The sequence below is a fragment of the Echiichthys vipera genome (genome assembly GCF_963691815.1).
Source record: "Echiichthys vipera genome assembly, chromosome: 1".
NCBI classification, from domain to species: domain Eukaryota; kingdom Metazoa; phylum Chordata; class Actinopteri; order Perciformes; family Trachinidae; genus Echiichthys; species Echiichthys vipera.
The window spans coordinates 3,282,296-3,301,717 of NC_139826.1; the positions used below are offsets into that span (position 1 = coordinate 3,282,296).

The 19,422-nt window shown below is 41.4% G+C and overlaps 1 protein-coding gene across 3 annotated transcripts in view; it reads left to right on the top strand.

The window, feature by feature from the left end:
• Positions 1-19,422, top strand: part of cemip (cell migration inducing hyaluronidase 1) — a 255,839-nt gene that overhangs the window by 101,367 nt on the left and 135,050 nt on the right. For all 3 annotated transcript variants that reach the window (XM_083918244.1, XM_083918245.1, XM_083918246.1), the window contains exon 2: positions 16,671-16,846. In XM_083918244.1, coding sequence (XP_083774370.1) covers positions 16,792-16,846 — 55 coding nt within the window. In that variant the 5' untranslated portion in view covers positions 16,671-16,791. The remainder of the gene's footprint in view (positions 1-16,670; positions 16,847-19,422) is intronic.

The following is a 19,422-nucleotide window of genomic DNA, read 5'->3' on the forward strand; positions in this document are numbered from 1 at the left end:
AAAAGGTGATGAAGATTTGTCAGACATACACAAACTCACACCTGTCTGGAGTCTGAATCATTATGAATTAATCAAATATGCCCTGTTAAAGTGCATTGTGTGTGGGGGCCCACTGTGAGTGTGTTAGTGTTTGTGAAGAGCGTAGATGTGAATTGGTTTTGCTTTCACATGACAAGTGGTAGTGAAAGTTTTCTGTCCGAGCCGTTTTCCGAGATGTTCATGAATTAATGTTATTTTAATATTTGGGCAGATTTCTATCAATTTGGACAGGTTTTGAGCAGTTATTGGGTGCTTAAGCACCAACCACAATAAAAGTTGTTTTGGTTTGGTGGAAGACAGTAGCTGTGGACATGACATGAGTTTTTAATGGATTAAGTTAAACAGAATTGCATTACAAAAAAGAGACTAAAAGGCCTTTTCACTGGAAAAAAATAGACTAAAATGACATCCATTTTCAGCAACTAAATCGAGACTAAGCAAAAAAGGACAAAGATAAGACTAAAATAAGACTAAAATGCTCAGACCTGTAGTTGACTAAACCTTGACTAACCAAATTTGCTAAATAAACTAAAAAGCGCATTTTACACATGACTAAGACTAAAACCTAAACTAAAAATAGCATCCAAAATGAACACTAGTGACCACATGTCCCCCACGATTAAAAGAGAGATACCCAGTGCGTTGAAGAGTTGCACCAAGGGATCCTGACAAATGTCGAGTTGAGATGAGGACAGGTTGCAAAACTATGTGGTTAGATTTAGACAATAAAAACACTTGGTTAGGGTCAGACAAAGATCATGAAAAGACTTCACACTGGTTTCACACAGGACATGAACTCGAGTCTCCTATGTGAAAGTCCTGTGTTTGTTTGACCCCACCTTCCTCCTTAGGCAGAATTCTGGGCTTGTATAACTACATCACTGTTCAGGTGAGGATGGTCTGATAAAGAAACAGAGACTTGTTTACATTAAAGTGGCTAAGACGTTTTGTGGCCCTCGTAACTACTACTCATATCCGACATGAGCAAAGGAGGAAGTCAGATGAGGTTTTTATAGAGCGAGAAGGCAGGAGTTCAACAAAACATCAGACTGTAACATGGGGGACCACTGTTTGTTTCCTGTTTCCTACCAGCAGTCAGCCTTGGTTTCTTTTCACCATAACTGTCCCCACGGTTGTTATTTATGTTAGTAATGAATAGGTGAAATGATATTGTAATAAATGTGCTTAAATGCAGACCGTTTCCAGCTTGAGACATATGGCCCTTTGTTGTCTTTTTTTCTAAGGCTAGACCTCATGTGTTTTGTGTTGTATGTGTGTATGTGTGTGTACATGCACCACAATATACACATGTGTATGAAGCAGCCTGCATGACGGGCAGTACCAACACTGAGGTTGCCCTGTTCATGTGTGAGTGAGTGTGCATTCTTGTGTGACAGAGTACATTCATTTGTGTCTCGCCACATGTTTTCATGCTCACCCTAACCTTATTAAATGTACCTGGATCAGGTTGAGGACAGCATGTACAGTATGTGAGCAAATGTTATGTTCCTAAAACCACATCCAGACGGCATTTCAGGAAACACACACACACACACACACACACACACACACACACACACACACACACACACACACACACACACACACACACACACACACACACACACACACACACACACACACACACACACACACCTGCTCCACCTCCTCCTGCCTGTTAGCATGTGTGTTGAGGCAGGTCTGTTATCAAAACGGGTTGACTGGCTGCTGAGTGAATCAGATTACCCATTGTCACTGCATGCCTCTGGGTGTTGGTAATGATATACATATTTTTAGAATTGTGGGCAGAGTTGCGATGTACGTGCCTGTGTATGTGCACAGGGCTTGCTTTTTCAAACTTTTTAGGGGCCCTAAGCAGAATTTAATTCCCAGCCCAGCAGCACATTGACTGATTCACTGTGTAAATAGCTGAGTAGGCTACAGTGCATTATTGCCATAAAGAGTTTTGGTGAAATATAACTTAACACCAGCTATAAACACTACTACACTGTACTGAGATAACAGGAGCAGGGATACATCTTTGTTTGCAGTTAGCTTTGCTATTTCCAAATGTAAAGAAAGAAAAACAAATAGGCCTATTAAAATTAAGAAAAAATAAACTAGAATTGAATTATGATCTGATCAAATTCTACTTAAAGCCCCAGAAACACTGACCCCCAGTGCCTTACTTTGAACCCAGCCTATGTACAATCTATGTACAATAACTAGCAAAAATGGAGTTGGACACATCTTAAACTTGCGTCATGCACTTTAGACCGTGTCCCAAAGATCATCTGAATAGAGCCTCCAATGTTCTTTTTATCTTTTTTAAAAAACATGCAGAGGAGTTAGTAGCACTCCTTAGTAATAAGTGCGTTTACATTAGTGTCGATTACCCGGAATGAGGCGGGTCTATCACGGCAAAAACATAATTTGCATGTGAATCGCTCAAGCGGCCATTTTTTTGCCCTGTCACAGAGCAGGGCTGTTTTTCTCCCCTGAGAGAAACCTGGTTTCTGATTGGATGTAGCTCTCAGCAGGATGTAACGTGTGGTAGTACAGACGCCACAACAACACTTTTATCCAGTGGTGTAGTAGAACGCAGCACAGGAAATGATCTGTGCACGCACATCTTTGCACAGGCTTGTTAAATGAGTGCTGCAGCGGCCAGGTTGGATTCTGACTGATGGTGCGTTAAAGTTGTACTCCAAGTTGGAACTTTCAACTGGAACGACCCGCGAGGTCGGATTTCTGACTCAGAAATGGATGTTGGATGTTTTATGAGTCTGTTGTGGCCAGTGCGATCTTCTTCGCTGTCACATGCTGGGGCAGTGGGCTGAAGGTCGCAGACACCAACAGACTGAACAAACTGATCAGGAGGGTTGGTGATGTCGTGGGGGAGGAGCTGGACACCCTGACAATCGTGGCAGAGAGGAGGATGCTGTCCAGGCTCCGGTCTATCCTGGACAATGTCTCCCACCCTCTCTACGAACAACTGGCCCAGCAGAGGAGCACCTTCAGCAGAAGACTCCTCGCACACAGATGCACCACAGAGCGCCACAGGAAATCTTTCCTGCCTGTGGTCATTATATTATACAATGCATCCCTAGGAGAGTCTGTCACTCCTTCTCTGTGATTTAAACTCAACTATAGACAATCTGTTCTATTGCACATTAGTCTGGTATTTATGATCTTGTATTTATTTCACTACTGTAAATATTAATTTCTGTACATTTAAATTTGATATTTCATATATGTATATTTCAACAAACACTTTTACAGCATCCATAATTTTTAAGGTGGAGTGTTTCCTTTATGTTACTTGAACAAAAGTTGACGTTGTGAATCATACGGGCCACCTTAAATCAAACTGCAACTATTCTGAATTTCTCACTTGGCGAAAGAATGGGGCGCTGCTGTATCACTGATCAGCCGATCGCCAGTGATCCAAACCCATTCAGAGTGATTTGTCACCTCCAGAGTTTCTAAATCCCTCTGGTGCCTTTTTTTTTGTAATGAAACACGGCGAGTGAGCGGCCATTTGAGAGGGTGTGCCATGAAACTTTACGAGCGGCCAGATTTGACCCTAATGGAAACGTGCCTTATGCCCTCAGTCTTGAGAGCACATAAAGCCTTTTGATAAGATAGGGCAGCCTGTATGTAGTCTGAGAGGCAGAATCCAGGGTAAATAAAAGCCTTCAAAAGCTTGAGGAGGCAACCTGTCCTCATCACTCGACACATACTGCCATTTTGTCATGGCTCTTTGGTGTCACTTGTCAACACGCTGGGTGACCCTGCGCCTAAAACGCATGGCGCTCCATTATGGTCACTGTTTTAAACATGAGGAACACATGGTTAACGTTGTGAATTCAGAGAAACTCATGTGGTTACCAACTTCGTAAGGGTCAGGAAAAGGTTTTGGGAAGGGTTAAAATAAGTGCGTTTGTCAAACTACAGTGACTCACATGACACTGAGCGCCTCATATTGCCACAGATGTGTTTACAGTTGAAAGCTTGTGCGTTTTATACAGACACACAATGGTGTCTTGTGCATCAGTATCAGTATTTGACGCCCTGGGAATGAGAAGGGCCGCCCTGTTTGCAGATGACATCACTCTTGGATTTTACCCTGGTTACAGTGCAATGATTTGGCTCTGCTGTGAAAAAGCAGAACACAACACAAGAACATAAAGAAGGCACTGATGCACTGTTTTGTTGTTGATAATTGCCAGTTGTCAAGATTTCTGGTTATTTTTCCTGCTTGGTTTAGTCTCAGTTAAATATATCAGAGAAATGATGGATCTGTTTAAAAGGCTGTCACACTTGATACTGATCACTCTTTGAGGAAACATGGGGTGCATCTCACATTTTCAAACAAGCAGCTGAGGTCAATTTATCAAAAGTATGTTTGCGGAGATGGTACTGCTTTTGGGAACAAAAGTGATATGGTTCTTCGCCATATTTTGTTGTTAGTCTTAAAGTTCTATGTTTATTCAAATGCTGTGCTGTTTTTTTTAAAGATTCCAAAGAGAGACTTCCAGTAAGCAATTGTGTGTTTAAAAATGCTCTCACCCCAGCAATAAGTATCATTTTGTATGTTTTCAGTCTTCTTTACTAGGCCCTTTAAGCTGTTCCCCAGTGTCTTTGCTCCTGTTGTTCTGCTTGTGCCTTCCACACAAAAGGCTGTAACAGATGACTTGTTGAGTTGCTCTATCTCAGCAAGCACAAAGCTGTGCCACAGTGAGACTTTAGCAAAGGTTGACTGCTGTTTGGAGAGGAACACAGCTGGAGAGGTCTCCCCTCCAAATCCAAAGCCAGTTTATTTTAACCTGCATTGGTTGCAAAGATGTTTTCTTGCTAGCGGTCTTCATCTTCCTTTTTCATTCTGTCTTCCTCCTGACATGAAGCTGCCTTCAAGTGCTGTTGTATATGTTGAGATCATAACAACGATCTTAACATTAATTGTGAGATATAAAGTCTACTTGTGCTGCATTAAAGGTTTAAAAAACACAATAGGACATCATGTAGATGGTCCATTTAAGGGCGCACTCACACTGTCCTTCCGCACCGCGCCCCGTGCTTTAGGGTACTTGTCCCCCCCTCCCTCTCCCCCCGCGCCCCAGCCCCGTTTGTACTCACACTGCCAGGGCTCGCGCAAATGCTTCTTGCTGTCCATACGTCATCATGCCTTAACACGTCACACGCATTGATCGTGTGTGTGTGGCTTTGTTCACAAATCTTTCCACAGACCTCAGAGTTTTTGTGCGTCTTGACGACTGTTTTTGAATATTTTCATCCGACCAAAATCTGCAGTAAACACTCCACCTCCGCATCACACCAACGTGAACCTTTCACCGCCATTGTTGTTGTTGTTAAATGTCCGCGCACGGTCCGTCGTTCTATTTTCTATGTCCAAACAGGCGCACATACCGCTACCTCATTATGGGCTTGTGCTCGTACATGTGCGCACGCTCGTGCTCGTACATGTGCAAACGGCTCTACAAAAGCCCACCTCTTTGGACGGCCCGCTGTCCGCAGTTATGCGCCGAACGGGTGCACTCACACTGCTTAAACGTACTAGGCTTTAGCTGAAAAAACAGTTTTGGCCCGGTACAGAAGGACAGTGTGAGTGTGCCCTAAGTGACCACCCCACAACACTTATGCGAACGGCCTGAGGCGGTATGATGGGGCCTTGGTGTGTCACAGTAAATTAGTGGAATTGAGTGAAATTATCAGAATTTGTGGTGCAATCAAAATGGGGACTCCCTCATTAAAACATTTCTTCAGAGCAAAACTTGAGGAAAAAAAGTCCACAAATACCTTTACGTCAAGCTTGTGCAGGTCAGTGCTTTCTGGAGGACGCATTATGTTTTGGAGGCTGTTTTTAAATCTACACCTATCTTTGGCATCTCTGTACTCTAATGTATCAATTACGCTGATACAGTATTTGTGATGAACTACAACTGGCCAATATATCCACCCATATATTCTCGGTAGGAATATGATCCCCTGCTCTGGTATTGAACCAATAATCCACTACCTCAGAAACCAGGATTAAATTGCAGGCAGCAGGGCTGCTAGCTCGTGTCATGTCCTGTTCACTGCACTAGTGACTTGTTATGTTTGGGGGGCTGCACAGAGGAGTGCAGACAGCTTGGAGAGTCGAAGGTCATGAGTTCAGTCCTCATGAAGACCTAGTGAAACACCATCCCATCAGCTGGGATATGTCTTTCCCACTTTAAATGGAATGCAGTGTTAGCTTATCAAAATCTACAATAGCGACGTGATATTCCTGAGGCCGTGAAGGGATTGGCTTCCTGTAGACGGAACGCAGCAAAACATTTCTACAGACACAAATGGACTTGGAAAAAGTGTGTGTGCAGTCAGCAGATTTTCCTCACCTCCATATGGCCAGAGTTTAGTCAGACCTCAAACAGAGCTGCTGTTAACACAGAGCTCCACCCAACACTTCGTGTACCCGTGTACTTCCCCAGAGGTCTATTATTACACACTATTCATGGACTTAATGCATGTCTTTGCAAGAGATTAATTGGAAGTTTTTGATACTGTGGAAGTCATAAAACATCTTTGAAAGTGTCCTCCACCCTGTGTGTGCGTGTGTGTGTGTGTGTGTGTGTGCGTGTGTGTGTGTTTGCGCGCTCGCATATGTGTGTGTGCGCGCACGTGTGTGTGTGTGTGTGCAGGGGAGTGGGGGGGGGGGCAGACTCCTCAAGGTCCTGAATCTCGTTGTCTTTACAGTCAGATATTTTCATTGATCTTTGAGTTAATCACCCTTCGTCTTGACTGTCGGTGGTTTGTTAGATACATCATCAACACGCCCACTTGCTCACCATGAATACCTCAGCCAATGAGCTGCTCTATTCGCATATCTGCTAACTCGGAGATTACATGCACTTTGTATCAGGGAGCTGGCAGGGTAAACTCAGCTTGATGTCCTATCCAACTGATTCTGACATTTGTGTTCTCACATACAGCTTCTCCAGGTAATATCTAGATCATTTTAGGTTTGCAGGGCATGTGTCAAAGGGGCTTATATGTGTCAGACAGTGTAGTTCAGCAGGGGAAGTGTAATTTTCTGTGGCAAAAGTGTGTGTGTGGGTGGGTGTTGTCAGAGCAGTGCCAGTTTGTGTTCCAAGATTTCACAGTCGCTCTGAGCTCATAAAGTGTCCAATAACCAGCAGGGCCTGGAAGCACATAAGCTACCGTATGGCTCCAGCTCTGCGTGCTGCCTAAAGTGAATCTGAGTTTACTATGGATTTCTTCATGTGATCCATTCAGTCCACAGACATTTAGGCCTAGTCCACACGAACCTAGTATTTTTGAAACCAAACTTTTATGGCCCCTGGTTATCACCGGTGTGATAGAAATATCTCCGTCCACATGAAACTGTAAAATACACTGAGGATTTTAAGGTTCTTTTACTAGTTTTAAAATGTCTTAATGGTCTCGGACCTTCTTCTTTTTCTGCAATACTTTTACCCTTTCGACCCTCGTGGACAAATATCTATATTTTGTTCATGCCTGCAACTCTATTCTACATATATACACATCTGATCTGTAGTGAAAGTGCAGTTATGATGTCAATATTACCGTCAAAACACTCTTCACTGTCTCTTTTTGCACATGCTGTGCAGGAGAGACCTTTTTTCTTTAGTTTTTCTTTATGTTCTGACATGCATCTGAAACGCATGTGAGCCACACTACTGATGCTGGCAGTATAGTCTTGCTGTTAGACAGTGAGAGCAAAGGACACACTGTGTGTGGTTCACACACAAACACAACCTTCTTTCTAGTCGACTGTCTTACAGGAGGTCTAAGGGGCCTCCTGGCTGCTTAGCATCATGTTGACAGGCCCACTGAGGGATCATAATGGGGTTTCATGGCTTACTGTCTGCTGCCAGTGCTGCACTATCACAGCACAGGAAAGAATCTACACAGAATTTAAAGAAAGTCAAGACAGAACAAGTTTTTATTAATAATGCATGAATGCCTCACTTAAGTGGCTCCTGTCTCCTGCTCACACATGATGTGTAACACGCTTTTGATTGGCCGATGAAACGCTTTTTTTTAACACCAGTACGTACAAACTCCTCCCTGTCATTTGTGAATGATCTATGAATAATCATACCTGCTCTTCACCACTATAAATTGAATAACAGTAAAAGAAATACATTGCATTCACCTCATGAAAAGGTCAGGTTTGGGCAATCCAAACAGGATGCTGAAGGAGGGGTTTTAGTCATCGGTAAATACAAAAACCTTGCTGGCTAAAATCAACAACATTCTTCCCAGCTGAAAACCTTTTGGCATTATTTGTGAATGGAAGCTGTTAGTGTTGAAGTTAAATCCATCTGATCACCCACCACCCAAAGCCACACAGTTACTTTCTCCCCCCCTGCTTCCATGTGAATGTGCTGATTCTTGTGATGAATCCTTGATGTATCCTCTCTTGGTGGGTGAACATATTGCTCTCGTGTAGGGAACATCAATGGCTATGTTCAAATGCACACCAGTAATCCAGTGATAATGGGATTAATGCAGTAATTCAAGTAAAATGGAGCCCATACTTTGATTAATATGATTCTGCTCATAGCTGCAGTTTGCAAAACTGTAGTAGCACATGTGAAGTTTAATTTGCTCATATGAACAGTAATCCAATCCAATTTTTTTTCCCAGAGTAGTATGTTTTTCTTTGGGAACACAGTCATGTGCTGTGTCCCAAATTGTGCACTTCAACCCTCAAACTGGCTTTTTTGAGGGTGGAAGTGCGTTCACGCCGGAAGTTGGTAGAATGCGGTGTACTGCATTTCTCCAGTTGCACACTCAAAAACTGCCAAACCGTTGAGTGTGGATCGATGAACACTCAAAGGAGTTTGCAACCCATCCATTTATCCATTTCCATAGATAGCCCATGCATACATACTACACAGTCCTCTCTTCTTCCAAATTCATGTTGCATTAGTGGACTCATTTCAATTCAATTCAATTTTATTTATAGTGCCAAATCATAACAAAAGTTATCTTAGGACACTTTACAAACTAGGTAAAGACCACACTCTATGACTTATTTATGATTTACATAGACCCAACATCTCCCCCGTAGAGTACGGTGGCAATGAAAACCTTCCCTATTACAGGCAGGAACGTCAGACAGACCCAGCTCTGTGGAGGATGGCCATCTGTCTTGACCGGTTGGGGAGGAAGAAAAGGAGAGAGAAAGAGAGAAAGAGAGAAAAAATGGACAGATGGACAGAGAGAGACAAAGACAGACACAAAGACAGAGACAGACACACTTCCAGTAACTATAATAATATCTATAGTAATGTTAATATGACTTATGTGTTATGGCAGTTAATACAGCAGAATAGTAGAAACAAGCAAAGCTAAGGTTATAGATTATAATAGTAGCAGGAAGCGCCATGCAGGACCACAGCAGTAGGCACCACCACGATCAGCAGAGACATGAGAGACGATAAAGCACAAACAACTCCGGGGAAGAAGTTGAATTAGTAACATGCATTGATGAGACATGAATGATACAGACAGAGAGGAGAGAAGCTCAGAGTATCTGGTATTATTATTTATCAAAAAGGAAAGTTTTAAGTTTACTCTTAAATATACAGGAGAAATATGTTCTCTTCGATTTGTTTTAGTTAGTACACGAGCTGCAGCATTTTGGACCAACTGGAGACTGTTAACAGACTTATCATAAGGAGCTGCAGCAGTCCAGCCTAGAAGTAACAAATGCATGGACTAGTTTTTCTGCATCTTTCTGAGACTCAACAGGCCCTTGTCTTAATGCACTGAGTCATTTAAAATGACCAGCACAGTATCCCTCAGATTTACTTCAACAGTTGCTAATGGGCTATTACAGCTCGCAATCAGGACACACAACCATTGTTAACAAGTCCACACTTTAACACCATCGAAACTTCACAATTTATTTGGGATTTCACAATAAAATTAACATGAACGTCAATACAACCTTTTACCATCCTCCTGAGTGCAGCTTTGTATTAAAAATAAACTGTAAAACAGGATTACAGCTTTGTTGGTTTACATGATGCTGGACTCACCCGCTTCCATCACATATATATCTGTCACACATATATATCTTTCACACATATATATCCGTCACACATATATCTGTCACACATATATCCATATATCTGTCACACATATATATCTGTCACACACATATATCCGTCACACATATATCCGCCACACATATATCTGTCACATATATAACTGTCACATATATATCTGTCACACATATATCTGTCACACATATATCTACACATATATATCCGTCACACATATATCTGTCACACATATATCCTTCACACATATATATCCGTCACACATATATCCGCCACACATATATCTGTCACATATATAACTGTCACATATATATCTGTCACACATATATCTGTCACACATATATCTACACATATATATCTGTCACACATATATATCCATCACACATATATATCCATCACACATATATCCGTCACACATATATCCGTCACATATATATCCGTCACACATATATCTGTCACATATATATATCCGTCACACATATATCCGGCGATGTTAGAAAATTCTTGTGTAGTGTCCGAAATCTGGTTTGATCAGAACCTATATAGGATATATATTTAATAAACACCATATAAGGAATAGTGAGTGAGGGAATGAGGGAATGATTTTCAAACAGAGCTATTGTTGGCCTATAGCCTGTATGTTACATGTGTATAGGAAACAACATTGTACTTATAGGGGACTCCAGTAGCGTCAGGTGATACAGGTTTATGGGGATTTACTCTGTTGTTACACACAATGCTGTTCATTAAATGTTATGGAGTGTTAAGTAAGTAAGTATAAAAGTTTCTAGAGTAGCTACAGCTGAACTGGATACCAGCCAACGCAATTGAAGAAAATGATCGCTTGTATATCCTCTCCCAGGGTAACTGTCATGAATGGCAATGTATACCAACACACTCATTGAATACTGTACCCTTTACTAACAGATTAGATGGCTGCTTGTTCTTTTTCTTTATTTTATATATTTATTCAGGTTTTCATGATTAAAAGGCCCATGTTTTACAATAGTGATCAAAAGTGTGCTCCTCTGAGGCTGCATTCCTGACTGTGAGCCAGAAACACATGCATTGAACCAGTTTTCACTGCCAAGTCAGGAGCCTTTTGGCCCTGAGAGGGAAACATGTGAAGCCCCTCATGAGACCATCACATAATGCATCAATGGCAATACAAGCATAGTTACTTTGAACAGCCCTGTACTCACTCCCACAGTTACCTTCACACCACCAGTGAGTGTAGGGCACTCGTGTTCCTCGAGGAATGTAGGAAATCTAGATCTCAGTCACATAAATAAATGCAATCTAACAATCACTGCGATGAAGGTTCAAAGTGTTCCACATAAAAGGCTTCAAAATTGTACAAAATCCCTTGCAAAGATTAATCAATAAACCCAATCAAAAATCAATGTCCAATCATTTTACTGGCAAATTGCATCATGTTTGATGGCACAACACAAAGTGCTGTTGGAAGCCATGTTTTCAATAGAATAAACAATGATCCACAAGAATGTTTTGACGTCTGGTATTTCTTATTCACAGAATAAACTGTATGCTAATGTGTTATCTATCACTAACTGAATCGCAAAATGTGCACTGCAGGGCTATACTTGCAAGTGTGTGTCTGTACTTGTACAGCTGTCTTTGTAGGGACCAAGTGTAGAATTTTCCCTGCAGAGTGAGGACATTTTTGGAAAGCGAGGGCGACCACAGCATGTGGGCGGAGATCAGCACTCCACTCCGCTAACATTCTATGAGGGCGACTTACTTAATTTCTGGTTGGCAACCTCTACTTCTTCTACTATTTTTACTGGAGGATTGCAGCATGCGTAGCCTATAGCGCAACCCTCTGACCAAACTACGCTATAACCTAGTTTATTCACTCTAAACCAGTTGATGGATATTTTTGCAACATTCCAAATGTTTGCTCAAAATTGCTTGACAGTTAAAGGGAAACACAGCTTCAGACATGGCAGGTGCTGTAAAACACAGTGAATGTGCTTCATTAACTCTTGTGACGGTTAAGAACGTTCAGGTTTATTGGTTGCAAAGGGATAAGCTCAGTTCTCCGTTCACCAAAAATATGAGCTGTCTTCAATCTCTAAGTTGGATGAATTATCAATGAAATGATTGTGAAATCAAACAAGACTCTGTGGAGGACTCCATGACCCAAACTGCTCTCCACCAACAGAAGTCCCCTTCAAACAGACTAGAAACCAGCTTGAATAAACAGTGATTTCCATATGGCAATTATTCTGCTGAAGTCATTGGATCTGCACTAACCACCAGAGTCACATATTCACCAAAACAGGGACTTTATCAGCAAGAAGAAAGGGAATGTTTCATTTTTCTCATGTTGCCGCTTCTGCTCAGGAATTAATCTGCTGCTACATGAGATAATCATATGATTCATATTGATATGCAGAGGAGGTTACCTGAAAGACATGTTTACCAGTGATTACAATACAGCTGTGACCTGTAAGTGTGCACATATACATGTACACAGTTAGGGAATACGCAAACACTTTCATAAAGAGCAGACATCTGGACAGAGATGAAGTGTGTTGACAAGAATTATAGAAGGACAAGCAGCATTAGCAGCACAAATACTAGCAAACAAAGTGAATGAAACACAAGTCTGTGTCTGGCTCATTAAGACAGCACTAGTGTGAATGGTAAATACGCTAGCGTACTACAGCTGACTGCACAGTGAAACTACCACTAATGCGGTCACCAGTTGTCAAACAGCAAGCTAATTGCATGATATAATAAATTATGATTAATTATTATAGCGTCCTTTTATGCCCACAGCCTCTTACTGAGTTCTCCACACTGCAGCATGTGCTAATTAGATCAAATCAAAGCCAGCATCAGTTTACAGCCATTCAGCCAATTTTCTGGAGGTCATGCAATGGCGATGCACAAATACGTTTTGATGAATTATTTTTGGTAAACATTGTTCAGTTGTCAACTGAGTATTTAAAAATGTTCAATGGCATGGCATGTTTTACAGACTTTTTTATGTGCCAGCGGTCAGGGAGAACCTGCAGTCTCTACTGCCAACTTGGCAGCGAGACTGCTCCAGACCATAGACTGTAAAAAAAATGGATGGAGCTACGATGACATCATACATAGGTTTGTGAACCTCGGTTTTGAAGCCTTGAGTCCGTCTTGCCGGTCACCGCCATCTTGAATTTTTACAACCAAGGAGAGGAAAGGGAGGAGTTTAGGGGGAACGAGGGGTGGATCTGAGGGTGACCCCACAAGGGGTCTATAAGCATAATTAAGAGCTAGTATGTTCTAATATAAGCTTTATCAAAGAGGAAAAATTTAAGTTTACTTTTTTTGGCAGTTTTTCAAGCCTTTCTTAGATTGGACAGACATGAAATGGGGTGAGAGAGTGGGGGGGGGGCAAAGAGCAGCAAAGAGTCGAAACCCGTGGCCGCTGCCTCCAGGACCTTCAGCCTCTTTAAATGGGCCGACTGCTCTAACCACTCAGCCACCGGCCGCCCCAATAGTCAGCCAAATAGTAAAACTATGCAAGAACTACTGACAACAAGCAGCTAATAACACATAAATGATGGAGATACATATGAATCTATTATCAGGTAACATTAGAGCTAGCTTGTTGAACAACGTGCATCCATAATTCATGTTAGCTGTTGTCATGTTCTTTACACAAGGAAAACCAGACTATTCTTAAAGTTTTAAACATTTATTATAAAAACAGCAAAGAATATTCTGCTTGGCGAAGGGGTCTCTCTGGGGTCAGAAATCACAGTCATCCTTGCTTTCAGCCAAGCTTTTGCTGCAGTCAATGAGCCAGAAAAAGTGCTGAAAGCTCTCCCTGCACAAATAATTTATACAGCAATGTTGCTGGGCAGTCCCTGGTTCAGGCTTTGTAATGTTAGTCACTCCTGGACTGGCTCTCATTTGTTCATGAGTTGAATCCTCCGCCACCTGGTCACAAAGTTCCTCCAATGAACGGCCAGTTCCTGTAGAAAGAACACTCCCTACTCTGTAACTTCTACTTCCTGTAGCTGGTCCCCTCTAATCTTATTGCACCTACAGTAGTTTTAACCTGGAGCTTATCTCCAACATCCTTTAATTATGCGATCTGTGTTAATTTGATAATAATGCGAAAGCCTACTGAATTGTTTTTATTTAACTTCTATACTTACACAGTGAGTCATAACAAAACTTCAATTCTATTGTGACAAAAATAAACACTTCATGTTTAAAAATTCCCAACACTGGTGGGTATTGTAAAAGGCATCAAACTAACGATAGAGACAATAAAAACCTCTGCAACCGGCTTATTGTAGCGAGGAATCAAGTGGGTCATTTTCATTGTTCATACAACCAGAAGTCTTTCTGTCACCCCATGCTGGCACCTCTCTACTGCAGAATACAGGCTTAAGGCTTTTTCACATTGGTCTCATTTTTCAGACCCGGACGCTACGTGCATTTTTTATACAGTCTATGCTCCAGACTCAAGAGCGTGTTTCCAAAGGCACATATTCACACCATAGGATTAGTGCCGCTTTTTAAACAATAAAGTTATTATCAGCCCACCGGGTTTTACTGTACACCTGAACACCGGGGGAGTTTAAAATCATTTGAGGATGTCAGAGTAGACCTTCAGTTGAATGAGCAGCACCGCAAATTCTGTCTCACAACAACAATCAGGCAAAATAGATCCCTGATTATATTTAACTCCAAATCAAAGCTGGCTCGTTCATTTTTCAGTGTCATGGCACCTCCTGCCTGGTTATTATAGCACTTTGCTCATTTAGACCAACTGTACTCAAAATGATGGCCTAAGTTGTGGCATATTTTGTAATGATGTCTGAATGAAGTTTCATGAAGCATTTTCTTTATTTTCAGTCCACTAGATGGAGCCCTACTGTATGTTCAACAAAGAGTTCAAAGCACACTGAATTACAATTCATTGAGCCTTTTTCTTTAAACCAGGGCAACAAATACAACTAATGCTTCATGAAGCTTCATCTGGACATCACTAATATTTTGCACATGATTTTGTTGTGGCTTATATAGCTCAAATCTGGCGTTGATTAAGTGTTTGCGTGGCCGCTGTCAGTGCCGTGCATTTTTCCATTCCATCCGACCTGTGTTGGAGCTTGTTGTGCAATGTGTTGTCTTTAAAAGCTACTTTGTGACGTTGAAGGCCAAGTGCCAGACCCCACGGTCCACTACTGTTATTGAGAATATATGACTTAGTATTTGGTAAATTGCTGTTGCATATACATTTGTGCTGTTGGTTTATCCATCAAAAATGTCTTGACTGACAGTTTGTCAGCACCACATAACCCAAAATTGTCCTCATGTCTGCAAGGTTCTGTTTGGTCCGTGTGATGTTGGGCTTGCAGCCCAAAAAAAGGGATGACGCAGACTTTACGCATACCAGTACAAGTCTGCTAACTGTGGATGCTGACGTTGTAACTTTATGTCGCATAGAAGTTATAACTGTACACCACTTTGCAGGGGTTATACACTGATGACTTGTGCTGGTACAGTATGCGTACACCGACAACATTTACACCATGCGGACTGAACAGACACAGAAACCAGAAAACAAACTTTTCCCTTTAATATTCATTCATTTTAGCAGACTGCTGTTCGCAGCCAGACTCGAAATGGGCTAGAAATGGCATCAAAAATCTTCATTCAAAAGTTTCATGGTAGTTGGACCAGTCCCAGCCTGGTAAGATGCGTACATGAACTGATGAAGCCTCTTGGATGAGAGGTGAAACGTCTTCCTACAGAAATAACCAAGTCCAGTTGCTTTTGACTGAAATTGCTTTGGGGAGAACAATGACCTGGACAATTGAGAACATTCACATGCTCATGGTTTAAAGATAAGGCTTATTGGGACCTGGGTCGGGATGCTTTGCCATTTTAAAAAAGTGGGTCACCAGAAAAAAAGATAGGGAGACTCAGTTCTATCTGACTGATTCAGACATTTGCGTTGTGACACGCAGCCCCACTGGTTAATGTGTAGATAACTTCAGTTTTGCAGTGGATATGAGAAAGGATTGTGTTAAACCGGGTGACTGAAGACTGTGGTATAAATTGTGTTGTGCTGCTGTACAGTTATGGAAACTCTGAGACACAAATTATGTGTTTAATCATTACAGCTATCCAGTTAAAGGGCCACCGATAAGTTCAACATCTGAAATTACTCAACTACAAGAGAGCTGGACTCAATGCAACACTGCTGCAAGGTTTGGCATATGCACTATGTCCACAGAAAAACAGTGTCTATCCGTTCAAAGTGTCTCTGATGTCTCCCTACATACAGTAGAAGAACTAATGGCATGTCTCTTTGCAGCTAAAGCTAAAACCAACAATTAAAGCTGGTGCTGTGAGAGACTCCTCCACTGGGCAACATGGCTGTCCTGAAATGCAACAGACTTCCTGCCATGCTTGTACACCAGGGAGTCACCTATTTGTACATGTCTTGCTGAGTCTCTACATTTCTCTGTGATGTTCTAGGTGGCCTTTCACTGTGAAATCGGCACACCCACTGTGAAACCCCGTCTGGCGCCCACTGGGAGGTCTGAAGCAACCTTTGAAGGCCTCAGGTGTGAAGTTGGTCAGCGGCGGGCTAAGAGAGATGAAGACATGTGCCATGTTTCTAGCAGCTCTGCTGCTCCCCTGCATTCAAGCACGTGAGTTAATGACATGTTTCTATTTTCTTTTTACTCATCTTATTTTGTCTCAAAAATAATAAGCTACATGAAATACACTTCCATCCTCCTATAAAATACTGTGATATCCCACTAATTCACATTACTCAGAGTGTGAAAAAGCAATAAGAGAAATGGGGGTAAAATGAGATAGAAAGCATAAAAAAATCATATTTATATTTCATGATGTTGGCCTTCAAAGCAAAGTGTGAAGTGAACAGAATGCAATTTAAAGAAAAGGGAGGATAACTGATACAATTGGGACAAACTGAGCTACTGAATTATTCATGTGGGAATCTTGATAAAAATCCAAATCCGTTGTCTTTGGAGTAAATGACACAGGAAGCACCAGTGTCACTTTCAAACATGTATATTCTATGTTTTTATGCCTCAACTATGGCGACAGCTGTGACCGGAGGCGTTATTTTTTCAGGTTGTCCGTCCATCCTTCCCTCCCTCCAACCTTCCCTCCCTCTGCCCCATTCTCGTGAACGCTTTATCTCAGGAGCCGCTGGAGGGATTGTGTTCACATTTGGTAGAAACATCAACTTGGACTCAAGGATGAACTGATTAGATTTTGGAGGTCAAAGGTCACTGTGACCTTTTTGTCCATAACTCAAGGCTTCTTACACTAATTACGACAACATTTCACACAAATGTCTAACAGGATAAAATAATGAGGTTTTGAATCTAGGGGTACACCAATGAAATGGGAAATTCTCTTAACATTCAACCAAAACCAGTGTAGCCCTACCCTTAATCACAATATGTTTGTGGCCTACACCAAACCACATGCTGGATTCAGGATGTCCTGTACCTTATCCAAGCATTCACCCCAACCATCTCTTGCATGCTGTACAAGAACATAGCACATCCTTTGATGGAAATATAAATGCCACAGGACATAATCCTGGCAGCTATGTTTCCCGTAAAACATATGTAGCCAGACATATTGTCAATGTATAATCATCATTTCTAGATGCCAGGTCTACTACTGTAAACATAGCACTCACTGTGTATCTTTTGTATAGATGCTGTGTGTGTCTATGCAGAACGAACAGAATGAACACTAACCCTAACCCTAACCCTCTCTAGCAACATGATCCCAACAAGATGCTCATCTCCTATTAGCAAATTTATGCAAGAAAATAAATCAAACTTGAGCTCCAAAGATAAACATACTAAAACATCCACTTATACTGGTTTTAAGTGACTGTGACTGAAAGTAAACTTAGTGAAGAACATGTACACTCAAAGAAGAAAGCATGGATATGTAAAGAGAAACCGTTTTTGAGCCCCGTTCATTCTTATGAAAGTTGCTCAGTGGAGCATGAAGCCAAATGGATGGATCAGCACTGCTTCCACATTGTGTGACCGATAGAGCAGGAGCACTATAGACTTCTGGCTAGTCATTGTGTAGCGCTCTGGATAACTTAGATAGGGATTAAATGATCTAATCCTGTGGCTCTTCTGGAGTTTCAAAATGGACTGAATGGATCAAATTCTGATATGATCAGTCATTTTGCAGGGATTGTGTTGCTCAAAACAATTTATCCATGGATTTATAGATGTCTCTTTCCCCATGTAAGTCAATGGGAAAATGTCTTTCTGGGCTCCATGGCATCATGTGATGGACCCAGTAGGTGCAATTCCACCAACCAACCAAAGCCTGGTTCACTTCCTCGGGGCCTGGGAAAACTCCAGAACAAACAGAGGAAGTAAAGTGTCACATGAGTTTGTAAAATAAAACCAGCGCTATACTTCCTATTAAAAAATAGCACTGCATTTTACGAGATGCATAAATTCTTCTCTAAAATATATTAACTCCCTCTATATATTATGATATACTTTAGGAAAAGTAGAAAAAATTATTATAATATAATTTGTACCCTTCAAAATAAAAGTCTCCATCTAAACGATTTTACAGGGATATACTGTATAATGACCTGTATGACACAATGATACAGGAAATGTATACTTTTCCTCCAAAACGTATTAGGCAAACCCAGATTAGTGGTGTATAATGTTATTTCTAGGGGACAGGACTTACAGAGAGAATATCACAAAAAGTGGAGCCATAAAACATACTTACATGGCATGACAAAGAGGGAAATGAGAATGAGTTATTTCATCAAATGGCTGACAGAGCACAGAGCAACAGTGATGCACAGTATTCACCTGCAGGGTCACAAGAATACATCAGTCATTTTATGGATTTATAGCTGAACAGGTTTTGAAGGAGAGTAATCCCTGCATCAAATTCATTTCCCAGGATGAGAGAGGGTGCTTTGAGAGAGAGAGAGAGAGAGAGAGAGAGAGAGAGAGAGAGAGAGAGAGAGAGAGAGAGAGAGAGAGAGAGAGAGAGAGAGAGAGAGAGAGAGAGAGAGAGAGAGAGAGAGAGAGAGAACTCGCTGGTGTTTGCCTTCACTAAACAGAACTGGGTCATTTAGGGACTGAGTTCTACATTTAAGACTAAGGTGAAGCCAAAATGACCTGTTACTTACTGACTAATGCATATGAATACACTCATTCATACATACATATCTGTGGACAAAAAG